We start from the raw sequence: 27,542 nt of genomic DNA, 5'->3' as shown, positions 1-27,542 counted from the left end.
TGAGAATATAGTCAAAACACCAGAATTATGTTTTTTTTGGTCACCACAACATTGCAATAAAATATAATAACAGGCAATCAAAAGATCATATCTGCACCAAAATGGTATTCATTAAAAATGTCAGCTCGGCATGCAAAAAATAAGCCCTAACCCAACCCGAGATCATGAAAAATGGAGACGCAACTGGTATAGGAAAATGCCACAATTTTTTTTTTTTACTAAACTTTGGAATTTTTTTTCAGCACTTCAATAAAAAAGAACCTATACATGTTTGGTGTCTATGAACTCATAATGACCTGGAAAATCCTAATTGCCAGTCACTTTTAGCATTTAGTGAACATGGTAAAAAAAAAAAACAACAACTGTGATTGCACCCGATTAGAAGATTCACTGACAAGAGGATAAAACTAAACTTTATTAATTCCAAATGTAAAACTATACCCATAATTCACCCCTGAAGGTTAGTCAGAAAGTGACTAATAGAAAAACATATACCCCACATCTCAGTATATAGGGTGAGGTGATGTATACACACTCGCTCTCCAAGCCTCTCATTTCTATGGGATTCATCATCCTCACCAAGGACGACTTATCAGGAAACTATTTAATATTGACCTATATTCAAGTGAGACTAGACAAAGAAAACCCAAAAATCATGTATCATGTTATGCGAAACAGTCAGAAAACTAGACACATATTGGTAGATCCCAGATCTCAAACTATAAACTTCGTAAGTTTATAAGTCACTCCAGTGTCAGGAATAGATAGTATGTGAAAATACAGTATATACCGCTCAGGGAACACTTAACTTCCAGAGATAATTTCCATATTCATACTAAATAATTGCACAGATCTCCCACACATTATGGTTGCACATATCCCTAGTCTTTATAATGATATTTCACTCATTCCTTGAAATGACTGCAGCATGGCCATTAGTTAGAAGCTGCTAATGATCTTTGAAGCAGGTAAACTTTCCCTGAGTGGTATATATTGGGCCGTCTGAAAAATAAGTTTAGTCTAGGGCAATTTGTCTGCACTACTAATTGACAGCTGTTACAATACCAAACTAGGGCAGTCCCTATAGGAGGAAAAACACAATAATCATACTGTATTTTCATATACTTTCTATTCCTCACTGACAGCCACTGAAGTGGCTTATAAACTTACTAAGTAGATAGTTTGAGATCTCCTGATGAGTCGCCTTTGGTGAGGATGACAAAACCCATAGAAATTAGATGCTTGGACAATTAGTGTGTATACGTCACCTCACCCTATATACTGGAACGTGGGGTATATGTTTTTTCTATTAGTCACCTTCTGACTAACCTTCAGGGGGTGAATTATGGGTATAGTTTTACATTTGGAATTAATAAATTTTGTTTTATCCTTTTGTCAGCAAACATGAATGACTCGACAACCTCTTTTTTTTTTTTTTATTAAATAGATTTTTATTGAAAGCGAATATGAACAATACAATTTATGCATTTTCCAGTATATTACAAAATTTTAACATTTTCCAAACCCCCAACAATCCCAACAAAACCCAAACCTCCCCCTCCCCTGACAGCTCATACCCAGTTATACTTTGTTACCAGTATTGATGGCTCTTTGAGCCATTTGAATCACTTATGTCCGCTTGTTCTTTAGCACTCTCTTCCTTTCAGAGGCCCTCATCCTCCCATTTCCCATACCTACTATCCCAGCTCGAGCCACGGAGACCACATTTTATCAAACGTTTCTATTTTCCCACGTCTTTTGTATACCCCCTTTTCCAAATTGAGACCATGTTTAACATATTTCAGGAATTCACCCCTTGTAGGCGGCTCATCCTTGATCCAGTTCCTTGCTATTACCTTCCTTGCCATATATAATAGCCTAGCTATTGCTATCTTCCAGGTGTTATCCACTCTAATTTCCTCTACATGTCCCAGTATACACACTATCGGATCTCTCGGCACTCTGCATTTATACGCCCCTTCCACACGGCTCATTACCACCAACCAGAAAGCAACCAGTCTTGGACATGTCCACATCATGTGGTATATTCCTGCATTCTCAGTCTTACATCTCGGGCATTCAGAGTCCGCACGCAACCCCGCTCTGTGCAACACTTCCGGTGATTTATAGACTCTGTGCAAGATGTACAGCTGCGATAGTCTATACGGCTCGCTCAGTGACACTCGTGGAACCCACTCCAACACCGACTCCCAGGTTTCATCCTCCATTGGGCCTAAATCTCTTTCCCATTTCGCTCTCGCTTTTAGAGGGAAGTCTAGTAAATATGCATGTAGAAGGTCCTTATAAAGGGTGGTAATGACTCCCCTTGTGGACCCTTCCCCACATACGTATTCCAGAACTATGTCCTCCTGGATCTCAATACCACCGCCCTTGTTTTGCGCTTTAAAGGCATGTTTCATCTGAGCATATTGATACTCCCCAGTCGGTCTCAATCCAAACTCCCCCTGCAGCTGCGAAAAGGACTTTAATCCTTGTTGTTGAATTATCTGAGCCACCAAGTGGATTCCTTTGGCCTGCCACTCCGCCAGCACTCCAAGAGCCGCAAACTCAACCAAATTATTATTAAGCCATATCGGTGTAAATTTAGTCAGCCCCATAACCCCCCGAATATGTCGCAGTCTGGTCCATAATTTATGTATCAAAAACATAGTTGGGTATAATTTCCCCAATACTCCCAAGGAGCCATTCTCCAGACACTGCGCCACCGGTCTTCGGTTTGTCACCCTCTCCATCAAGTGTTGTACCGCACTGGTAGACGCTCCCCGCGCCCAGCCCTTCAAATGCTGGCTCTGGGCTGCAAGAAAATATAACTCAGGATTGGGTAAAGCCAATCCTCCATCTTCCTTGGGTCGCTGAAGCGTCTCCAGGCGAATACGTGGGTACCGCCTCCCCCATATCAGGCTTCTAAAAAGAGTATTAATCTGCCGGAATTTCCCACGTGGAATCCAAACTGGCGCATTATGTAGGACGTAAAGTAATTTGGGCATCAGAACCATTTTAATGAGATTAACCCTACCCACCACCGATAGGTGTAATTTATTCCACGCATCCACTTTTGCTTTAAGGGCGCCCATGAGAGGAGTCAAATTCCTATACAAAAACTCTGTAACTGGCATCGAGATCCATATTCCCAGGTATTTGAAAAGGGATGCCACCTTAAGCCGCCCCTCTCCCAATGGCTCACTTCTGCTCTCCTCCACCCCATCCACCTCGAAGAGGACCGATTTATCCCAATTTATCCTCAATCCCGACAAGGCTCCAAATTTCCCAATGATCTCGATAGCCCCATTCAAGGCTTCATCCGGGTCCGCCAGGAACAGTAAGATGTCATCTGCATATAACGCGATCTTCTCCTCAACACTCCCATATCTGAACCCAGGAACCTCATCCGATTGTCGGATCTTAGCGGCCAGTGGCTCCACAGCTAAGGCAAACAGAAGGGGCGACAGTGGGCAACCCTGCCTCGTACCTCTGGCCAGCTTTATAGGCTGAGAAAGTTCCCCATTCACTCTAATTCTAGCTGTTGGTAGTGAATATAACAGTTGAGTCCATGCCACAAATTGCGGACCAATACCCATACACTTCAACACCCGCCAGAGATATCCCCACTCCACACTGTCAAACGCCTTATGGGCATCCAAGGATGCAATAACCCTTCGGCCACAGTTGTCAGACTTCAGCTGTAGGTTCATATGCAGCCTCCGCAGATTAACCGCTGTAGACCTGTCAGGCATAAAACCAGACTGATCCGGATGTACAAGGCTAGCAATGACGCTGGACAAACGGGTAGCTAACACCTTGGCCAAGAGTTTGACATCGATGGTTAACAGAGAGATTGGTCGATATGACTCAGGCTTCCCCAGATCCTTATCCTCCTTCGGAATAACCACTATAATAGCCTCCCTCATAGATGCTGGGAGATACCCTTGGCATCCAGCCTCCTCCAGTACTAACTTTAATCTGGGAATCAGCACTTCCTCCAAACTTTTATAGATTTCGGCTGGTAACCCATCAACCCCAGGTGCCTTCCCATTAGCCATAGACTTCAGCGCCCGACTCAGTTCCTCCTCGGTGATAGGGGCATCGAGGCTCACCCCATCCTCCTCACTCAATTTCGGAAGACCCAGACTCTCAAGGAAAGTCTCCGTATCTCCGGCTGACTCATTGACCCTGGAGGAATATAAGTCCGCGTAAAAGTCCGCAAAGACCTTTATAATTTCAGGTGTTTCAGATACCCTGCTCCCCCCATCTGAAACCAACGAATGTACATACGAGGCACCACGCTGAGCCGCGGCTACCACCGATAGCATGTGTCCCACTGTTTCTCCCTCCTGAAAATAAGCCACCCTCTGAAACTCCCGCTTCCTTTCAGCTTTTCCCAGCAGAATCTTTTCCATACAATTTTGCGCTGTTCTCAACCTTTTCTCTGCCTCGGAAGTCCCCAGCACTACCATCTCGTCCTCTGCGGCTTTCAGCTCCTCCATCGCCACTCTCTCCGCCTCCCTTGTCCTCCTCTTACACCTACTAATGTCTCTAAATAGTAACCCTCTCAGGTACGCTTTCATTGCATCCCAAACAGTTAGAGCATCTGTACTCCCATCATTTAAAGCAAAGAATTCCGTCACCTCCTTCCCTATACCGTCCAAATCAATACTCTGTAACCAGTTAGGATGGATCTTCCATTCTCTCCCACTTGCGGTCCGTGTCCCCAACAACCTAACCTCCACCTCAATTGGACTGTGATCCGAAAGGGCCCTCGGCAGATAACGCACCTCTCCCACCATTGTGTCCAACAGGCGGTTACCCAGCGCCATATCAATTCTGGATAGCGTAGCATGAGCCGGCGAGTAGCACGAGTACCCTCTCTCCCCAACATGTCTAACTCTCCATAGATCAATCATGCCTATTTCACGCACATAGGTACCAAATGTTGTAGTGTGCCCCTCCGACCTGTTCTGGGTGTTCTTATTTTTATCCCAAAAGTCATCACAGATATTATTCAAATCCCCAATAATTAAGAGTGGTAGTGGTTCCCATCGTTGCACCCTCTCCAACACCTCCCTGATCTTCTTACTTGAATATGGAGGTGGAATATACATTGCCGCCACACACAATCTCACTCCATACAATATACATTGTATCACCACATACTGACCCTCAGCATCCACGCATACTTTCACCTCTTCATACTGCACTCCCACCGGCACCAACACTGACACCCCTCTTGAGTACGTCGAAAAGGTAGAATGATACCCTTTCTGTATCCAACGTCTATTCAGTACGTCCACTTTCTCCTGTATCAAGTGCGTCTCTAGCAAGCATATCATAGAAGCCCGCTGATCCTTCGCATACTGCAAGCTCGCAGCTCTCCTAGACTTATCCGCCAGGCCTCTCACATTCCAGCTCAATATCTTAAAGCGGTCCCCTATTATGTGACTCATCATCTTTAGTTATGTCGTTACTCTCGGTTCTGAGCTGTCTAACTTCCTTCCCCACCCTTTCCCCTCCCCCACACCCCCCCCCCATTACTGTACACTCTGCCTCTTATCAAGAGTGGGGCACCATCACCCATTGCGAACACTCTTGTTAACGTAACCTTCTCCTTCCGCCTCCCGCTACCGTTTATAACAGAATTCGGCGCAATTCTTAGAAGAACAATATAATTCAACCTGTATTAAATTACAACTGCAAGAAACTAAATAAACTTTTAGTACGCTGCACACCCTTCCTCCCTCGTACTTCTCCGCCGCATCAGCACACCCAGTACATTCCCTAAATAATATCCAACTCCACCCTCCAACCTTCACATTTCAATTACCAATGTACTGTCATTCCATCTCTTTTTCCCCTTTTTGAAAGAATTAAAATACCTCCCGACTAACCCACCCCACATTTTCAATCTCCTTTCTCTTTAAGCTTTTTAGCGTTAAGATCTATCCACTGGGTAGCGTCCTCCGGCGTCTGGAAAAAATGAATCTTATCCAGCGCTACCACTCTCAGTCGTGCCGGAAACATCATGGAGTATTGCACTCCCAGTTCTCTCAGCCGTCTCTTGATACCCGTGAACATCATCCGTTGTTTCTGTACCAGGGCGGAATAGTCAGGGTAGATAGCAATTCTTTGACCTCCAATTGTCAGATCCGTCATGTCTCTAGCCTTCCTCAGGATAATGTCTCTGTCTCTGTAGTTTAGGATTTTGGCAAGCATGGTACGGGGATTTGCTCCAGGGACAGGTGGTTTCGGTGGGACCCTGTGGGCTCTTTCTACCGCAAATACTTTTGTCAGTGCTGCATCACCAAAGGTCTCAAGGAGCCAGCTTTCAATATACTCCGTGGGATTCCTCCCCTCAATTTTTTCAGGGACACCCACTATACGAATGTTATTTCTTCTGGACCTGTTCTCCAGATCCTCATTTTTTGCAGCCAGCTCCGATATTGCCTGAGTAAACTTCCTCTCCGCTTTCTGCAGCTGCACTATATGGTCTTCTGCCGTGCTCACTCTTTCCTCCACAGCCCCCACACGTTTGTCAATCTTCTGCAGGGCTGCATTTATCTGGGCTGTATCCCCCTTGACCTCCTGTAGCTGCTGGGTGAGGGATTGTTTGCATGATGATACCAGTGCAAAAACATCTCTAAGAGTGGGCTCTGCTCCTGACTCCTTATCTTCAGATCCCCCTACTACCACTGCCATGTCACCATCCCTGCTCCCCTGTTGTACCTCCTGCTCCTCTGCTGGGCTTTCCTCCTCTCCTTCTGTGTCTGTGTCTGCTCCGGCATCCTCCTCTGCTTTTCCTGTGTTCCCTGCGGCCTCCACTCTAGCAAACTGCTGGAGCTTTGCCGCCGCCGCCATTCTCTTCTGGCATGCCGCGTTGTCCTTCTCCGCCTTCTCTCTGGCGTCGGCGCCATCTTGGCTGATCCCAGCCTCGCCGGCTCCTGCATCTCTTTGCCTCCTCCTGGTCATATTTGTTGACCTCGAGGCCGCCGCTATTCACCGCCGCACTCCCGGGACTTTCCTGCAGCCGGTAAGCGCCTTGAATCGCCGCTCAGCTGCGGCTTATAAGGATAAATTGAGCGTTAGCAGCGGGAGCGCTCTGTCACACGTCCGCTCACATGGACGTTCAGGCCACGCCCCCGACTCGACAACCTCTTTAAGAAGATCCAATTTTGGTTAAAACGATTTCAACATTCTGAACAAAAATGAGGCTTTTTGATTTCCAAGTAAAATATTTCCCACATTAAGAAAATGAAGAAGGCTTCTCCCCTGTGTGAGTTTTCTGGTGTATTACAAGATGAGCTTTCTGGTTAAAACATTTCCCACATTCAGAACAGGAAAAAGGCTTCTCCCCTGTGTGAGTTCTCTGGTGGTTATCAAGAGTTAATTTGTGATTAAAACATTTCCCACATTCTGAACATGAAAAAGGCTTCTCCCCTGTGTGAGTTCTCTGGTGGTTATCAAGAGTTAATTTGTGATTAAAACATTTCCCACATTCTGAACATGAAAAAGGCTTCTCCCCTGTGTGAGTTCTCTGGTGGCAATCAAGAACTGATTTCCGGTTAAAACATTTCTCACATTCTGAACAGGAAAAAGGCTTCTCCCCTGTGTGAGTTCTCCAATGCGTAACAAGATGCGATTTCAGGTTAAAACATTTACCACATTCTGAACAGGAAAAAGGCTTCTCCCCTGTGTGAGTTATCTGGTGGTTATCAAGACTTAATTTATGCTTAAAACATATCCCACATTCTGAACAGGAATAAGGCTTCTCTCCTGTGTGAGTTCTCTGATGGCGATCAAGACTTATTTTCCATTTAAAACATTTCCCACATTCTGAACATGAAAAAGGCTTCTCCCCTGTGTGGGTTATCCAGTGGCTATCAAGAATCGATTTCTGGTTAAAACATTTCCCACATTCTGAACAGGAAAAAGGCTTCTCCCCTGTGTGAGTTCTTTGGTGGTTATCAAGAGTGAATTTGTGATTAAAACATATCCCACATTCTGAACAGGAATAAGGCTTCTCTCCTGTGTGAGTTCTCTGATGGCGATCAAGACTTATTTTCCATTTAAAACATTTCCCACATTCTGAACATGAAAAAGGCTTCTCCCCTGTGTGGGTTCTCCAGTGGCTATCCAGAATGGATTTCTGGTTAAAACATTTCCCACATTCTGAACAGGAAAAAGGCTTCTCCCTTGTGTGAGTTCTCCGGTGTCTATCCAGAATGGATTTCTGGTTAAAACATTTCCCACATTCTGAACAGGAAAAAGGCTTCTCTCCTGTGTGAGTTCTTAGGTGGTTAACAAAATGTGATACCTGTGTAAAATGTTTCCCACATTCTGAACATGAAAATGACTTCTTTTCTTTAGGAGTAGTTTGTTTTTTAATGCCTCTTTTGTGATTTTGATTTTCCTTAGTAGTCGGTAATGAATCAGAAGATGGCACCTGTTCCATAGCATCAGATGACAGATCTTTGCTGTGAAGGGATGATGGTATATCCAGAGTAATAGCATTCACTTCAGTTGTATCTTGTAGGATCTCAAGATCATCAGATTTAAAAATTGAAGATATCAGCTGTCCTTCTGATCTCCTGGTACAGTCATCTGCTAAGATAAAAAAACAAATTTTTTTTTTTTAATAAAATATCCTTGAGTTTTAAATTTGTAAACATTTCTACTTAGCTTGCCATTTTTATGGACAGTTCATGTAAAAAAATGTAATTAATTTACCAAGACAATGACAGTTCACAGTCTAATAGAAAACCTTATAGGATGAACCAGTAGTGCGTGTTGTTCAACTGTTTGTTCATTCTGCCTCCCAAAAATTGAATAAAGAGAAACCAATCAATGTTAATTAGGAGAAAATAATACCAATTCTCATCTCACAAAAATGTCCCCACTCAGGTCCATCATCTGCCAATGGAAAAACAAAGGCTCTCACACTATTAGTGGCTCAAAAGCAACAAGGTTTCTATAAACCAATCCAGCAAAATCCGCTCTCAATTCTGAGTCTTGCAGGGTGCTCAAAGAACATTTAGGATACTTGTATTTAGCAATATTATAGTGAGAAGAACCTACTAAATTTATGGTGTGTCTCCTGGAGCACAATCTGGGCACTAAGTGTTGGGTAATAAAATGGAAAATGTGTAATTATCACTCACCAACATCCACTGTGTGTTAATTTCCGGAAAGTGTCTGTGGAGTCAAAATATTCACTCCTCATGTAGATTATAACCCTCAGTGAATTAATTTATAAAATGGAATCACTTTATCGGGATTTTGACTATTCTGGTTTTCTCTCAGTTATATTAGGGCTTCTGCATATGGGGTGTCCAATCTCATCTGGGATCTGTTCCTGCTGTCCAGCTGGAGTAATCTGCTCCCTACTTCAGCCAATTGGAAACTACCACACCCTACTAAAGCTCAAAGCACATTGCCAGAATCTGCCAAATACAGCTTTCTTCTCCTCTGGTTCAATCCTCTGTGCTCAGCTTACATGCGGCTTGTGTATTTGTTTCATGTTGCAACCGTGGCCTGTTTACTGACTACTCTTGTGTCTTCTCATTCTGTATTCTGTCCTTCTGGTTCTGATCCAGCTGCCTGACTATTCTTCTTGCCATCAAACACCACAGAATAGCAGATAACGCCATGGTCCAAGCCTAGGGGTCCCAGTGTAAGTCCAGATCCATGTAAGGGTACTAAAGGGGTATGAGCAAGGCAATCCTTGCGATACGGAAAGCAGAGAAGATAGTACCAAGCATGTTCATGGTGGATATCTAGATATCTTTTGAGCTGCCAGGTGACCCAATACATTGTGTCTGCAAACTATTCCAGCTAGATCTGCATTCAAATAGCTAAGGCTGGTTTCATATTTGCATTGGGCAGAGCTGCGGAGGGCTGCGTAGTTCCTGTTAAGCCCCACCCACTGCCACACCTCTTCTATTCAGCTCCGCCTACGTCAACATACGTCCTGTGCACCTATCTTTAACATTGGGAACGCAGGCCATGTGAATGAATGCAGATGCCTCCCCATGCGTCGTTGTCATGCTGCGCCGAACTGCATCGAACGCAACATGTTGCATTTTGTTGTGGTCGGCACAACATCAAAATGACACATGCGGAGGCATCCGCTTACATTCGCATGGCCTGCGTACCCAATGTTAAAGATAGGTACGCAAAACGCATGCCGAAGTAAGCAGAGCTGAATAGAAGAGGTGCGGCAGTGGGCGGGTCTTAACAGAGGAACTACGCAGCCCTCCGCTGCTCTGCCCAATGCAAATGTGAAACCAGCCTGAATGGCGTTCCTTCCCTTCTTTATACTGCTATTTGCCCAGACAGTAGCCTACAATCGTATCTAGGGTATTGTGCGAAGTTGGAAAATAATTTGTAAGATCCATTTGTTTTCTATTATCCTTTGTGAATAATTCCAAAGTTATCACCACATAAAGTGTCACACGTCAGATTTTAAAAATGGGGCCTGATTAAAAACACAAAACTGGCTGCGGCAAGAGGTTAAATCAGAGTATTTTGGACACTACTGTAATCGAATACTGTGACTATAGACAATTACACATCTACTGAAGTGATCAAACTCAACAGTCTTCATCAGTAATAAATGAGTAACTAGTGGTGATAGTGGTGAAAAGTCTCTGGTGTAAATAGAGTATGGGGCTCGGTGACTTTACAATCTAAACTATCGTAAGGTCCAATATTTTCTGTCAGATGAGTTTCAAGAAGAAATATTACACATTTAAAGAGAACTGTGGATAATAGTGCAGAGCTGAGATGTCTTAAAGGGAACCTGTCAGCAGGATTGTACACAGTAACCTACAGAATGTGACAGGTTGGCGCCGTTATACTGATTACTAATTGGTTGATGAAATCTATCTTGTGGTTATCGTTTAAACTGTATTTATAGTTTTCAAATATTGAGATTCTCATGCTTCGGGTCTAGCTGTGGGCGGCCTGTGGGTAGGGCTTTATGTGGTGCTCTAATTACATATGGATCTGTATTAGCTTATGACAGGTTCACTTTAAATTTTGATCTTAGACATTTGGAAGGAGATTAAGAGCTAATTTTAAGACTATCAGGGACTTACAGACTCACATAAGTGATGCAGGACAATCCCACCACAATCAAACTAGCATACAGAATGAACAGGTAAAAAAAGACATGTTTTTATTCTATGTTACATCCCCAACAACAATGTATGTACGAGGGGAGAACTCCAACAGTAAACCAGAGATGCACTCATTTACTGTATGGTGGACCATTGGAGCTACTATGAGTCCTGACCAGAAGATTAGAGAAAATAATATTGCTCCACATTTCAGGAGAGATTGTGCAGTAATCTGAATTACTTATGATCGAAAACAATGTAATTTATGATGTGGAGTGATTCCAAAAAACCAGGGCTTGAGCCATGCCAACACATCTCCTGCAGGCGTGAATAAATGCATATTACATCCGTCAGCCGCGCACAGCTTAGAGATATATCATGGCACAGGTGTAATGGTTTTCCTGTAGTTGATCACAATCGTCCTTGAAATTAGTTTTAATACAAATTGAAAAGTCAGGATAAAAAGAAACTCTGCTGTGATTGTACAGAAATTCACACTTGGCCCTCACTGCACATTTAATGTTGTCGATCATAAAAGCAAAGTTTGGTCAGAAAGACTGGACCTGGTCTTGTAGTGAGTGACCATATGAGCACATTCAGCAGCACAGAAGGGGGAGAAGGTAGACTCATCCAATAAGATATCAGGATTCTAGGAAGCCAACTGCTTAATTACCCTCCACTTTCTCTTACAGGCCCATAATACTTTTCTTCAAGTGATTTTCTAACTTATCAGCACATTCTACATGCTCTGTCATTTGGCTTTGTAGTTTACAGATCTGGGCAGGTAATGGTCAGCATCTTCTAATCTCAGGGGGTAGGTGAATCCACCAGGTGGTAAGTTCTATATATAAAAGGGCTTTCAATGCCCAAAGTCATCTGAACAGTTTTGGATGGAGGAGAATGTTGTGGTCTAGAGGCAAAATGGTGATCATGGTAATATGGCCGGACTACACCACCCATAAAGCAGCCACAGCTAGTGATGAGCGAATTACTCGAGATTTCCCTAGCATGCTCGGGTGACCTCCGAGTATATTTTAGTGCTCGAAGATTTAGTTTTCATTGACGCAGCTGAATTATTTACATCTGTTAGCCAGCATAAGTACATGTGGGGGTTGCCACATGTAATCAAGCTGGCTAAGAGATGTAAATCATTCAGCCGAGGGGAGGAAAACTAAATCTCCGAGCACTAAAAAATACTCGGAGGTCACCCGAGCATGCTAGGGAAATCACGAGTAACGAGTATATTCGCTCATCACTAGCCACAGCCGGTGACTGAGAAGAATCTGTGACTTCTCTGCATTTAGTGGTCACTACTCACCTGGGTAGTCATATGTGGGAATCTCCTCTTTACACCGCTCATCACCTCTCACATATGTCTCTGTAGTATTAATATAGGTCAGGTCTTCACCCTGAAACAAATATTGTAAAAGTCACAGACAGATGGAGAAGTCACAGCTATGATCAGCTCTAATCCTGCCATCTCCACTGCTCTCATTGTCCCAGTATAAGACATAATACTGGTGAATAAAACAAGACTGAGCACAAGACCTTCACTCCCGTCTACACATCATAGGGGAGATCTCATGACACCTTCTCTCCATCTACCTGATAATCATGAGCATTGGGATCTCCTTGTTTATAGTCCTGTGGAAAAGGAAGGGGACATCTCTCTGGTGTTGCCCTCTTACTGGATGGATCTGGGGGAAACAGAAACAGGGACTGAATTCACGCTTTACATACAGATAATTATAGGCAGTGTGTATTTAGTCCTGTCTATTACCTGGCGATGTGAGGGGCTGGGGAACCTCCATCATGACGTCCTTGTACAGATCTTTGTGACCTTGTAAATATTCCCACTCCTCCATGGAATAATAGACAGCGACATCCTGACACCTTATAGGAACCTGAAACATACAATGATACCATCATCCCCCCGATCCCTTCATATTGTTACTGTATAATGTCCCAGCATTCCCAGCAGTGTCACCTCTCCAGTCAACAGCTCAGTCATCTTGTAGGTGAGTTCTAGGATATTCTGATCATTGATGTCCTCATGTATCAGGTGAGGTAGAGGCCCTGTGATTGGGCTCAGAGGTCTTCTGCATCCTTCAGACACAGGATCCTGACAGGTCTTCTTCACTACTGTGTAATCCTGGTTATGGAGAAACACATTAATAAATCTCACTACAAACATTTCCAGAGTCCTCACCTCTCCTGTTCTGTCCATTTGTTATTTCTATAGATAAGAATGATGTAATGTGACATCATCAGAATCTCTCACCTCTCCAGTAAGCCGGAAGAGGATCTCTAGGGTGAGGTGTAATATCCTCTCTGCCATCTTGTCTCTGTCTATATCCATCCTTGATGGGTAAATCAGGAAAATTCTCTTATATAGAAGATCTTCACTGAGAGGATTCGATATTGTAGAGACCTGAATGAGAAGAAGATGAGCTGATGTAACATCATAAAAATCCTGTGTAATAATACAATTACTGGAGATAATAAGGGAAACATATGAGATTTATTATTTCACAGTATTTAGTTTCCTTCTTTACATCTACTAATAAAACCTATATATTTAGGCCACAGACAACAAGCAGTTTCTTCCTCGGAGTCGGCAGCTGAATAAGTTCCACATAGTCTCATCTTACATAACGCTAATTCTCGTATCATTTACCGACACTGGAATCGGCATTAGCAATACTGCAGGAGATATTCATTACACGTGACTTGAGAAATAACTATTTCATGATGAGGCTTTTATAAAAGCTTTTTTGTTTCCACAAACACAATGGACAGATATTATGTGATCTCAAAGTCTCCATGTACAGTGTTTTATGGGGTTTATTTCTGGTCTTAGGATTTCCTATATTACAAGAAAAACACCAGAGAAAAAAAGAAGATATTAAAGGGAAGATACCGCGTTTGTAGATCATTAATAAATCAATGTAATGTAGCATAACATGCTGTTATAACCAAGTTTTTATTGCATTTGAAACATATTTTGTGTGTTATAGTTTAAAGAAGGCACTTGAGGACATCTTGCTTTTACAGTAGCAGCACGACACTTTCAGTGTCCTAATACGTCACCCCATGGTCATAGGAGAGAACAGACTGACGCGGACCCTATCTATTGTAATAAAATTGTCACTGCTGTGAACTGGGCACGCCTCTGTGGGCTTCACAATTCACAGTAGTGGGAGTGTTCTGCTGTAGTGATGAGCGAGTATACTCGTTGCTCGGGTTTTCCCAAACACTCAGAGTATTTATTAGTGTTTAGAGATTTAGTTTTCATCACCTCAGCTGCATGATTTACGACTGCTAGCCAGGCTGAATACATGTGAGGAAAGCCTGTTTGTTAGGGAATTCTCACATGTATTCAGCCTTGCAATAATACAATTTATTTACTATTTTAAGCTTAATTTCACAAAAAAAAACAAAGTACAAGAAAACTGGTGGCACCTTCCCTTTAAAATGTTTCTAAAGAAAATTGGTTCCAACAATTTTTGTAAAAAGAAAAAAACATGGAAAAAGCAGAAGATACATTTTATTTTTCACACAATACACAATTGTTTAAAAAAAATTAACTCCTTTGGGCCCCAGAACATAGATGTACAAAGCAGGGACAGCACAGGTGCGGCTGCAACAAAGACCCTGGCAGTTTAACCACTTGCAGCTGCCAAAAGCAAGCATGGCATTTAAAAACGTGTGACAGAGTTTGCCTGAATGCCCTCCTCCCCCAAGTACTTGATAGTATGAGGCGGCCTAGTTACTACGATACTTACAGGCCTAGTAATGGTGTCTGGGCCTGCAATGTACGAAGTTCTACTAGGCTGGGCCAAAGGCAGTCTCCAATAAGTTACCTTTTAGCGCCCTCGTACACATTAGACTAAAGTTACCTGAAAGCACTGATTTCGAGGGGTTTGGTTGACTATATAATGTATTTGATGATGTCAGGACAGAGAAGGATCTGGCATCCTGAATTTCAGAGTGTAGTGAAATATGTATGGATGTATGACCAGGAGTAAATTAACATCTGTCCTGAGACTGCAGCCTTCACAAAGGTCAAAACATACAGTTAGGTCCATATATATTTGGACAGAGACAACATTTTTCTAATTTTGGTTATAGACATTACCACAATGAATTTTAAACAAAACAATTCAGATGCAGTTGAAGTTCAGACGTTCAGCTTTCATTTGAGGGTATCCACATTAAAATTGGATGAAGGGTTTAGGAGTATCAGCTCCTTAACACGTGCCATCCTGTTTTTAAAGGGACCAAAAGTAATTGGACAATTGACTCCAAGGCTATTTCATGGACACGTGTGGGCAATCCCTTCGTTATTTCATTCTCAATTAAGCAGATAAAAGGTTTGGAGTTGATTTGAGGTGTGGTGCTTGCATTTGGAAGGTTTTGCTGTGAAGTAAACATGAGGTCAAAGGAGCTCTCCATACAGGTGAAACAAGCCATCTGTTGTGAATTCTGTGGCAGAGCTCCCTCCTGTGGTCACAAGTGGTACTTCGGCTGATTCTCTCTGGGAGCTTCCGTTTGTGGAGGAAAGTGGTACTGCGGCTTCTGAGTTTCCTCCCTCAGGTGATCTGGTGAGGTCGTTAGGTGCTTCTCTACTTAACTCCACCTAATGCTTTGATCCATGCTTCCTGTCAATGTTCCAGTGTTGGACTTGTTTTTCCCTGGATCATTCCTGTGGCCTGCTGCTCTGCATAGCTAAGTTCTTCTTTGCTATTTGTTTGCTATTTTTTCTGTCCAGCTTGTCTAATTGTTTTGCTGGAAGCTCTGGGACGCAAAGGGTGTACCTCCGTGCCGTTAGTTCGGTACGGAGGGTCTTTTTGCCCCTTTTGCGTGGTTTTCTTTAGGGTTTTGTGTAGACCGCAAAGTTTTCTTTCCTATCCTCGCTCTGTTAAGAAAGTCGGGCCTCACTTTGCTGAATCTATTTCATCCCTACGTTTGTCTTTTCATCTTAACTCACAGTCATTATATGTGGGGGGCTGCCTTTTCCTTTGGGGTATTTCTCTGAGGCAAGGTAGGCTTATTTTCTATCTTCAGGCTAGTTAGTTTCTCAGGCTGTGCCGAGTTGCATAGGCAGAGTTAGGCGCAATCCACGGCTGCCTCTAGTGTTGTTTGGAGAGGATTAGGGATTGCGGTCTGCAGAGTTCCCACGTCTCAGAGCTCGTTCTATTATTTTGGGTATTTGTCAGATCACTGTATGTGCTCTGACTGCTATGTCCATTGTGATACTGAATTGCCTACCACAACAGTACAGGAAGCCCAAAGTGCTAATGATTCTCAATAGAGGGGAAAAAAGAAGTTCTGAGACCATTTTTTTTTCTTTGCACTGTGTTTTGCTTTTTATTTCCCCTAGACATTTGGGTGGTTCAGGACACAGGTGTAGCAATGGACATTAAAGGTCTGTCTTCATGTGTGGATCAGCTCACGGCAAGAGTTCAAAATATTCAAGATTTTGTGGTTCAGAATTCTTTGTTAGAACCGAGAATTCCTATTCCAGATTTGTTTTTTGGAGATAGAACTAAATTTCTGAGCTTCAAAAATAATTGTAAACTATTTCTGGCTTTGAAACCTCGCTCCTCTGGTGACCCAGTTCAACAGGTTAGGATCGTCATTTCTTTTTTGCGTGGTGACCCTCAGGACTGGGCATTTTCTCTTGCGTCAGGAGATCCTGCATTAAGTAATATCGATGCGTTTTTCCTGGCGCTTGGATTGCTGTACGATGAGCCTAATTCAGTGGATCAGGCAGAAAAAAATTTGCTGGCTCTTTGTCAGGCTCAGGATGAGATAGAGGTATATTGTCAGAAATTTAGAAAGTGGTCCGTTCTCACTCAATGGAATGAATCTGCGCTGGCAGCTATATTCAGAAAGGGTCTCTCTGAAGCCCTTAAGCATGTCATGGTGGGATTTCCTATGCCTGCTGGTTTGAATGAGTCTATGTCTTTGGCCATTCAGATCGGTCGACGCTTGCGTGAGCGTAAATCTGTGCACCATTTGGCGGTATTACCTGAGATTAAACCTAAGTCTATGCAGTGCGATAGGACTATGACCAGAGTTGAACGGCAAGAACACAGACGTCTGAATGGGCTGTGTTTCTACTGTGGTGATTCCACTCATGCTATCTCTGATTGTCCTAAGCGCAATAAGCGGTTCGCTAGGTCTGCCACCATTGGTACAGTACAGTCAAAATTTCTTCTGTCCGTTACCTTGATCTGCTCTTTGTCATCGTATTCTGTCATGGCGTTTGTGGATTCAGGCGCTGCCCTGAATTTGATGGACTTGGAATATGCTAAGCGTTGTGGGTTTTTCTTGGAGCCCTTGCAGTGTCCTATTCCATTGAGAGGAATTGATGCTACGCCTTTGGCCAAGAATAAGCCTCAATACTGGACCCAGCTGACCATGTGCATGGCTCTCGCACATCAGGAGGTTATTCGCTTTCTGGTGTTGCATAATCTGCATGATGTGGTCGTGTTGGGGTTGCCATGGCTACAAGCCCATAATCCAGTATTGGATTGGAAATCCATGTCGGTGTCCAGCTGGGGTTGTCAGGGGGTACATGGTGATGTTCCATTTCTGTCAATTTCGTCATCCACCCCTTCTGAGGTTCCAGAGTTCTTGTCTGATTACCGGGATGTATTTGATGAGCCCAAGTCCGATGCCCTACCTCCGCATAGGGATTGTGATTGTGCTATCAATTTGATTCCTGGTAGTAAATTCCCAAAAGGTCGACTGTTTAATTTATCCGTGCCTGAGCACACCGCTATGCGCAGTTATGTGAAGGAATCCCTGGAGAAGGGGCATATTCGCCCGTCATCGTCGCCATTAGGAGCAGGGTTCTTTTTTGTAGCCAAGAAGGATGGTTCGCTGAGACCTTGTATAGATTACCGCCTTCTTAATAAGATCACTGTTAAATTTCAGTACCCCTTGCCATTGTTATCTGATTTGTTTGCTCGGATTAAGGGGGCTAGTTGGTTCACCAAGATAGATCTTCGTGGTGCGTATAATCTGGTGCGAATCAGGCAAGGAGATGAATGGAAAACTGCATTTAATACGCCCGAGGGTCATTTTGAGTATCTAGTGATGCCATTCGGACTTGCCAATGCTCCATCAGTGTTTCAGTCCTTTATGCATGACATCTTCCAAGAGTACCTGGATAAATTCATGATTGTGTACTTGGATGACATTTTGATCTTCTCGGATGATTGGGAGTCTCATGTGAAGCAGGTCAGAACGGTTTTTCAGGTCCTGCGTGCTAATTCTTTGTTTGTGAAGGGATCAAAGTGTCTCTTTGGTGTGCAGAAGGTCTCATTTTTGGGGTTCATCTTTTCCCCTTCTACTATCGAGATGGATCCTGTTAAGGTCCAAGCCATCCATGATTGGACTCAGCCGACACCTCTGAAAAGTCTGCAAAAGTTCCTGGGCTTTGCTAATTTTTATCGTCGCTTCATCTGCAATTTTTCTAGTATTGCCAAACCATTGACCGATTTGACCAAGAAGGGTGCTGATTTGGTCAATTGGTCTTCTGCTGCTGTGGAAGCTTTTCAAGAGTTGAAGCGTCGTTTTTCTTCTGCCCCTGTGTTGTGTCAACCAGATGTTTCTCTTCCATTCCAGGTCGAGGTTGATGCTTCTGAGATTGGAGCAGGGGCTGTTTTGTCGCAGAGAGGTTCTGATTGCTCAGTGATGAAACCATGCGCTTTTTTTTCCAGGAAGTTTTCGCCTGCTGAGTGAAATTATGATGTGGGCAACCGAGAGTTGCTGGCCATGAAGTGGGCATTCGAGGAGTGGCGTCATTGGCTTGAAGGAGCTAAGCATCGCGTGGTGGTATTGACTGATCATAAGAACTTGACTTATCTCGAGTCTGCTAAGCGTTTGAATCCTAGACAGGCTCGTTGGTCGCTGTTTTTGCCCGTTTTAACTTTGTGATTTCGTACCTTCCGGGCTCTAAAAATGTGAAGGCGGATGCTCTGTCTAGGAGTTTTGTGCCCGACTCTCCGGGTTTATCTGAGCCGGCGGGTATCCTCAAGGAAGGAGTAATTGTGTCTGCCATCTCCCCTGATTTGCGGCGGGTGCTGCAAAAATTTCAGGCTAATAAACCTGATCGTTGTCCAGTGGAGAAACTGTTTGTCCCTGATAGGTGGACGAATAAAGTTATCTCTGAGGTTCATTGTTCGGTGTTGGCTGGTCATCCTGGAATCTTTGGTACCAGAGAGTTACTGGCTAGATCCTTTTGGTGGCTGTTGTGAATTCTGTGGCTGAATTCACTCCTGTGGTCACAAGTGGTACTGCGGCTGCTGAGCTTCCTCCCTCAGGTGTTCTGGTGAGCTCGTTGGCTTCTTTGTTATTTAACTCCGCCTGATTCTGTCTTCCTTGCTCCTTGTCAATGTTCCAGTGTTGGATCTGAGCTCCTGGATTTTTCCTGTGGCCTGCAGCTCTGCTTAGATAAGTGCTTCTTTGCTTTTGTTGCTACTTTTTCTGTCCAGCTTGTCTATTCGTTTTGCTGGAAGCTCTGAGACGCAAAGGGTGTACCGCCGTGCCGTTAGTTCGGCACGGTGGGTCTTTTTGCCCCCTTTGCGTGGTTTTTTGCTTTAGGGTTTTTTGTAGACTGCAAAGTTCTCTTTGCTATCCTCGCTCTATCTAGAATATCGGGCCTCACTTTGCTGAATCTATTTCATCCCTACGTTTGTCTTTTCATCTTGCTAACAGTCATTATATGTGGGGGGCTGCCTTTTCCTTTGGGGTATTTCTCTGAGGCAAGTCAGGCTTGTGTTTCTATCTTCAGGCTAGTCAGCTCCTCAGGCTGTGCCGAGTTGCATAGGTAGTGTCAGGCGCAATCCACAGCCACCTTTAGTTGTGTTTAGGATAGGTTCAGGTTTGCAGTCTACAGAGATTCCACGTCTCAGAGCTCGTTCTATTGTTTTTTGGTTATTGTCTGATCACTGTATGTGCTCTGATTTCTGGCACACTGTGTCACTGGATTGCTATCATAACAGTACAAGGAGCCTACCTAATGATTCTCAATAGAGGGAAAAAAGAAGTTCTGACATCATTTTTTTTTTTTTTCTCTCTCAGCTCTGTGTTCAATTTTTTTTTTTCCCCTAGACATTTGGGTGTTTCAGGACACAGGTGTGGACATGGATATTCAGGGTCTGTGCTCTTCAATGGATAATCTCGTTACAAATGTACAAAGGATTCAAGATACTATTGATCAGAAATCTATGTTAGAACCAAGAATTCCTATTCCTGATTTGTTTTTTGGTGATAGAACTAAGTTTCTTAATTTCAAAAATAATTGTAAGCTATTTCTGGCCTTGAAACCTCATTCTTCTGGTAATCCTATTCAACAGGTTTTGATTATTATTTCTTTTTTGCGCGGCGACCCTCAGGACTGGGCATTTTCTCTTGCGCCAGGAGACCCTGCATTGAGTAATGTAAATGCGTTTTTCCTGGCGCTCGGATTACTTTACGATGAGCCTAATTCAGTGGATCAGGCTGAGAAGAATTTGCTGGCTTTGTGCCAGGGTCAGGATGATATAGAAGTATATTGTCAGAAATTTAGGAAGTGGTCAGTACTCACTCTGTGGAATGAATCTGCGCTGGCAGCTTTGTTCAGAAAGGGTCTCTCTGAGGCTCTTAAGGATGTCATGGTGGGTTTTCCTATGCCTGCTGGTTTGAATGAGTCTATGTCTTTGGCCATTCAGATCGGTCGACGCTTGCGCGAGCGTAAATCTGTGCGACATTTGGCGGTATTATCTAAGAATAAACCTGAGCCTATGCAGTGCGATAGGACTATGACCAGAGTTGAACGGCAAGAACACAGACGCCTGCATGGTCTGTGTTTCTACTGTGGTGATTCCACTCATGCTATTTCTGATTGTCCTAAGCGCACTAAGCGGTTCGATAGCTCTGCCGTCATTGGTACTGTACAATCCAAATTCCTTCTGTCCATTACCTTGAAATGCTCTTTGTCATCGTATTCTGTCATGGCGTTTGTGGATTCAGGCGCGCCCTGAATCTGATGGATTTGGATTATGCTAAACGTTGTGGATTTTTCTTGGTGCCTTTGCGGTGTCCTATTCCGTTGAGAGGAATTGACGCTACACCTTTGGCCAAGAATAAACCTCAGTATTGGACCCAGCTGACCATGTGCATGGCTCCTGCACATCAGGAAGTTATTCGCTTTCTGGTGCTACATAATCTGCATGATGTGGTCGTGTTGGGGTTGCCATGGCTGCAAACCCATAATCCTGTATTGGATTGGAACTCTATGTCGGTATCCAGCTGGGGTTGTCAGGGGGTACATGGTGATGTTCCATTTTTGTCTATTTCGTCATCCACTCCTTCTGAAGTCCCAGAGTTCTTGTCTGATTATCAGGATGTATTTGAAGAGCCCAAGTCCGATGCCCTACCTCCGCATAGGGATTGTGATTGTGCTATCAATTTGATTCCAGGTAGTAAATTCCCTAAAGGTCGATTATTTAATTTATCCGTGCCTGAACACGCCGCTATGCGCAGTTATGTGAAGGAATCCCTGGAGAAGGGACATATTCGCCCATCGTCATCACCACTGGGAGCAGGGTTCTTTTTTGTAGCCAAGAAGGATGGTTCGCTGAGACCGTGTATTGATTACCGCCTTCTTAATAAGATCACAGTTAAATTTCAGTATCCCTTGCCATTGTTATCTGACTTGTTTGCTCGGATTAAGGGGGCTAGTTGGTTCACTAAGATAGATCTTCGTGGTGCGTATAATCTGGTGAGAATCAGGCAAGGAGATGAATGGAAAACTGCATTTAATACGCCCGAGGGTCATTTTGAGTATCTAGTGATGCCGTTCGGACTTGCCAATGCTCCATCTGTGTTTCAGTCTTTTATGCATGACATCTTCCGTGAGTATCTGGATAAATTCCTGATTGTTTACTTGGATGACATTTTGATCTTCTCAGATGATTGGGACTCTCATGTGAAGCAGGTCAGAATGGTTTTCCAGGTCCTGCGTGCTAATTCTTTGTTTGTGAAGGGATCAAAGTGTCTCTTCGGTGTGCAGAAAGTTTCATTTTTGGGGTTCATCTTTTCCCCTTCTACTATCGAGATGGATCCGGTTAAGGTCCAAGCCATCCAGGATTGGACTCAGCCGACATCTCTGAAAAGTCTGCAAAAATTCCTGGGCTTTGCTAATTTTTATCGTCGCTTCATCTGTAATTTTTCTAGCATTGCCAAACCATTGACCGATTTGACCAAGAAGGGTGCTGATTTGGTTAATTGGTCTTCTGCTGCTGTGGAAGCTTTTCAGGAGTTGAAGCGTCGTTTTTGTTCTGCCCCTGTGTTGTGTCAACCAGATGTTTCTCTTCCGTTCCAGGTCGAGGTTGATGCTTCTGAGATTGGAGCAGGGGCGGTTTTGTCACAGAGAGGTTCTGGTTGCTCAGTGTTGAAACCATGTGCTTTCTTTTCCAGGAAGTTTTCGGCTGCTGAGCGTAATTATGATGTGGGCAACCGAGAGTTGCTGGCCATGAAGTGGGCATTCGAGGAATGGCGTCATTGGCTTGAAAGAGCTAAGCTTCGCGTGGTGGTATTGACTGATCATAAGAACCTTACTTATCTCGAGTCTGCCAAGCGCTTGAATCCTAGACAGGCCCGTTGGTCGTTATTTTTTGCCCGCTTCAATTTTGTGATTTCGTACCTTCCGGGCTCTAAAAATGTGAAGGCGGATGCTCTGTCTAGGAGTTTTGTGCCCGACTCTCCGGGTTCATCTGAGCCGGCGAGTATCCTCAGGGAAGGAGTCATTGTGTCTGCCATCTCCCCTGATTTGCGGCGAGTGTTGCAAAAATTTCAGGCGAATAAACCTGATCGTTGTCCGGCGGAGAAACTGTTCGTCCCTGATAGGTGGACTAGTAAAGTTATCTCTGAACTTCATTGTTCGGTGTTGGCTGGTCATCCTGGAATCTTTGGTACCAGAGACTTAGTGGCTAGATCCTTCTGGTGGCCATCTCTGTCACGGGATGTACGTACTTTTGTGCAGTCCTGTGGGATTTGTGCTAGGGCTAAGCCCTGCTGTTCTCGTGCCAGTGGGTTGCTTTTGCCCTTGCCGGTCCCAAAGAGGCCTTGGACACATATTTCGATGGATTTCATTTCTGACCTTCCCGTTTCTCAAAAGATGTCAGTCATTTGGGTGGTCTGTGATCGCTTTTCTAAAATGGTCCATCTGGTGCCCTTGGTTAAATTGCCTTCCTCCTCTGATTTGGTGCCTTTGTTCTTCCAGCATGTGGTTCGTTTGCATGGCATTCCTGAGAATATTGTTTCTGACAGAGGTTCCCAGTTTGTTTCAAGGTTTTGGCGAGCCTTTTGTGGTAGGATGGGCATTGACCTATCTTTTTCCTCGGCTTTCCATCCTCAGACTAATGGCCAGACCGAACGAACCAATCAGACCTTGGAAACATATCTGAGATGTTTTGTTTCTGCAGACCAGGATGATTGAGTGTCCTTTTTGCCGTTGGCTGAGTTTGCCCTTAATAATCGGGCCAGCTTGGCTACCTTGCTCTCTCCATTTTTCTGCAATTCTGGGTTCCATCCACGTTTCTCTTCAGGACACGTTGAGTCTTCGGACTGTCCTGGTGTGGATTCTGTGGTGGACAGGTTGCAGCAGATCTGGACTCAGGTAGTGGACAATTTGACCTTGTCCCAGGAGAAGGCTCAACTTTTCGCTAATCGCAGACGCCGTGTGGGTCCCCGACTTCGTGTTGGGGATCTGGTTTGGTTATCTTCTCGTCATATTCCTATGAAGGTTTCCTCTCCTAAATTTAAACCTCGTTTTATTGGTCCGTATAGGATTTCTGAGATTCTCAATCCTGTGTCTTTTCGTTTGACCCTCCCAGACTCCTTTTCCATACATAATGTATTCCATAGGTCGTTGTTGCGGAGATACGTGGCACCTATGGTTCCTTCTGTTGAGCCTCCTGCCCCGGTTTTGGTGGAGGGGGAATTGGAGTATATTGTGGAGAAAATTTTGGATTCTCGTGTTTCTAGACGGAAACTCCAGTGTCTGGTTAAATGGAAGGGTTATGCTCAGGAAGATAATTCCTGGGTTTTTGCCTCTGATGTCCATGCCCCAGATCTTGTTCGTGCCTTTCATGTGGCTCATCCTGGTCGGCCTGGGGGCTCTGGTGAGGGTTCGGTGACCCCTCCTCAAGGGGGGGGTACTGTTGTGAATTCTGTGGCTGAATTCACTCCTGTGGTCACAAGTGGTACTGTGGCTTCTGAGCTTCCTCCCTCAGGTGTTCTGGTGAGCTCGTTGGCTTCTTTGTTATTTAACTCCGCCTGATTCTGTCTTCCTTGCTCCTTGTCAATGTTCCAGTGTTGGATCTGAGCTCCTGGATTTTTCCTGTGGCCTGCAGCTCTGCTTAGATAAGTGCTTCTTTGCTTTTGTTGCTACTTTTTCTGTCCAGCTTGTCTATTCGTTTTGCTGGAAGCTCTGAGACGCAAAGGGTGTACCGCCGTGCCGTTAGTTCGGCACGGTGGGTCTTTTTGCCCCCTTTGCGTGGTTTTTTGCTTTAGGGTTTTTTGTAGACTGCAAAGTTCTCTTTGCTATCCTTGCTCTATCTAGAATATCGGGCCTCACTTTGCTGAATCTATTTCATCCCTACGTTTGTCTTTTCATCTTGCTAACAGTCATTATATGTGGGGGGCTGCCTTTTCCTTTGGGGTATTTCTCTGAGGCAAGTCAGGCTTGTGTTTCTATCTTCAGGCTAGTCAGCTCCTCAGGCTGTGCCGAATTGCATAGGTAGTGTCAGGCGCAATCCACAGCCACCTTTAGTTGTGTTTAGGATAGGTTCAGGTTTGCAGTCTACAGAGATTCCACGTCTCAGAGCTCGTTCTATTGTTTTTTGGTTATTGTCTGATCACTGTATGTGCTCTGATTTCTGGCACACTGTGTCACTGGATTGCTATCATAACAGGTGGCCATCTCTGTCGCGGGATGTGCGTACTTTTGTGCAGTCCTGTGGGATTTGTGCTCGGGCTAAGCCCTGCTGTTCTCGTGCCAGTGGGTTGCTTTTGCCCTTGCCGGTCCCGAAGAGGCCTTGGACACATATCTCTATGGATTTTATTTCAGATCTTCCCGTTTCTCAAAAGATGTCAGTCATTTGGGTGGTCTGTGATCGCTTTTCTAAGATGGTCCATCTGGTACCCTTGTCTAAATTGCCTTCCTCCTCTGATTTGGTGCCATTGTTCTTCCAGCATGTGGTTCGTTTGCATGGCATTCCAGAGAATATCGTTTCTGACAGAGGTTCCCAGTTTGTTTCGAGGTTTTGGCGAGCCTTTTGTGGTAGGATGGGCATTGACTTGTCTTTTTCCTCGGCTTTCCATCCTCAGACTAATGGCCAGACCGAACGAACCAATCAGACCTTGGAAACCTATCTGAGATGCTTTGTTTCTGCCGATCAGGATGACTGGGTGTCCTTTTTGCCTTTGGCTGAGTTCGCCCTTAATAATCGGGCCAGCTCGGCTACCTTGGTTTCGCCATTTTTCTGCAATTCTGGGTTCCATCCTCGTTTCTCTTCAGGACAGGTTGAGTCTTCGGACTGTCCTGGTGTGGATACTGTGGTGGACAGGTTGCAGCAGATTTGGACTCATGTAGTGGACAATTTGACCTTGTCCCAGGAGAAGGCTCAACGTTTCGCTAATCGCAGACGCCGTGTGGGTCCCCGACTTCGTGTTGGGGATCTGGTTTGGTTATCTTCTCGTCATATTCCTATGAAGGTTTCCTCTCCTAAGTTTAAACCTCGTTTCATTGGTCCGTATAGGATTTCTGAGGTTCTTAATCCTGTGTCTTTTCGTCTGACCCTCCCAGATTCTTTTTCCATACATAACGTATTCCATAGGTCATTGTTGCGGAGATACGTGGCACCTATGGTTCCATCTGTTGACCCTCCTGCCCCGGTTTTGGTGGAGGGGGAATTGGAGTATATTGTGGAGAAGATTTTGGATTCTCGTGTTTCAAGACGGAAACTCCAGTATCTGGTTAAATGGAAGGGTTATGCTCAGGAAGATAATTCCTGGGTTTTTGCCTCTGATGTCCATGCTCCCGATCTTGTTTGTGCCTTTCATGTGGCTCATCCTGGTCGGCCTGGGGGCTCTGGTGAGGGTTCGGTGACCCCTCCTCAAGGGGGGGGGTACTGTTGTGAATTCTGTGGCAGAGCTCCCTCCTGTGGTCACAAGTGGTACTTCGGCTGATTCTCTCTGGGAGCTTCCGTTTGTGGAGGAAAGTGGTACTGCGGCTTCTGAGTTTCCTCCCTCAGGTGATCTGGTGAGGTCGTTAGGTGCTTCTCTACTTAACTCCACCTAATGCTTTGATCCATGCTTCCTGTCAATGTTCCAGTGTTGGACTTGTTTTTCCCTGGATCATTCCTGTGGCCTGCTGCTCTGCATAGCTAAGTTCTTCTTTGCTATTTGTTTGCTATTTTTTCTGTCCAGCTTGTCTAATTGTTTTGCTGGAAGCTCTGGGACGCAAAGGGTGTACCTCCGTGCCGTTAGTTCGGTACGGAGGGTCTTTTTGCCCCCTTTGCGTGGTTTTCTTTAGGGTTTTGTGTAGACCGCAAAGTTTTCTTTCCTATCCTCGCTCTGTTAAGAAAGTCGGGCCTCACTTTGCTGAATCTATTTCATCCCTACGTTTGTCTTTTCATCTTAACTCACAGTCATTATATGTGGGGGGCTGCCTTTTCCTTTGGGGTATTTCTCTGAGGCAAGTCAGGCTTGTATTTCTATCTTCAGGCTAGTTAGTTTCTCAGGCTGTGCCGAGTTGCATAGGCAGAGTTAGGCGCAATCCACGGCTGCCTCTAGTGTTGTTTGGAGAGGATTAGGGATTGCGGTCTGCAGAGTTCCCATGTCTCAGAGCTCGTTCTATTATTTTGGGTATTTGTCAGATCACTGTATGTGCTCTGACCACTATGTCCATTGTGATACTGAATTGCCTATCACAACAGCCATCCTTAAGCTGCGAAAACAGAAAAAACCCATCCGAGAATTTGCTACAATATTAGGAATGGCAAAATCTACAGTTTGATACATACTGAGAAAGAAAGAAAGCACTGGGGAACTCATCAATGCAAAAAGACCTGGGCGCCCACGGAAGGCAACAGTGGTGGATGATCACAGAATAATCTCCATGGTGAAGAGAAACCCCTTCACAACAGCCAACCAAGTGAACAACACTCTCCAGGGGGTTGGCGTATCAATATCCAAATCTACCATAAAGAGAAGACTGCATGAAAGTAAATACAGAGGGTTCACTGAACGGTGCAAGCCACTCATAAGCATCAAGAATAAAAAGGCTAGACTGGACTTTGCTAAAAAACATCTTAAAAAGCCAGCACAGTTCTGGAAGAACATTCTTTGGAC

General features: G+C 44.4%; 1 protein-coding gene across 1 annotated transcript in view; it reads right to left on the bottom strand.

Moving 5' to 3' along the window:
- Positions 1-546: 546 nt before the first annotated feature.
- Positions 547-27,542, bottom strand: part of LOC138663175 (oocyte zinc finger protein XlCOF22-like) — a 65,297-nt gene continuing 38,301 nt past the window's right edge. Inside the window, exons 2-8 of the mRNA XM_069749327.1 lie at positions 13,411-13,560; positions 13,117-13,281; positions 12,910-13,033; positions 12,735-12,826; positions 12,448-12,538; positions 7,165-8,616; positions 547-1,421 (exon numbers count right to left, since the gene is read on the bottom strand). Of these exons, the coding sequence (XP_069605428.1) occupies positions 7,256-8,616; positions 12,448-12,538; positions 12,735-12,826; positions 12,910-13,033; positions 13,117-13,281; positions 13,411-13,488 (1,911 nt within the window). The 5' untranslated portion in view covers positions 13,489-13,560 and the 3' untranslated portion in view covers positions 547-1,421; positions 7,165-7,255. The remainder of the gene's footprint in view (positions 1,422-7,164; positions 8,617-12,447; positions 12,539-12,734; positions 12,827-12,909; positions 13,034-13,116; positions 13,282-13,410; positions 13,561-27,542) is intronic.

Source organism: Ranitomeya imitator, chromosome 2 (genome assembly GCF_032444005.1).
Source record: "Ranitomeya imitator isolate aRanImi1 chromosome 2, aRanImi1.pri, whole genome shotgun sequence".
Taxonomy (NCBI): Eukaryota; Metazoa; Chordata; class Amphibia; order Anura; family Dendrobatidae; genus Ranitomeya; species Ranitomeya imitator.
Note: the sequence above shows the minus strand (reverse complement) of the source record. Positions and strands in the feature narration are given on the sequence as shown.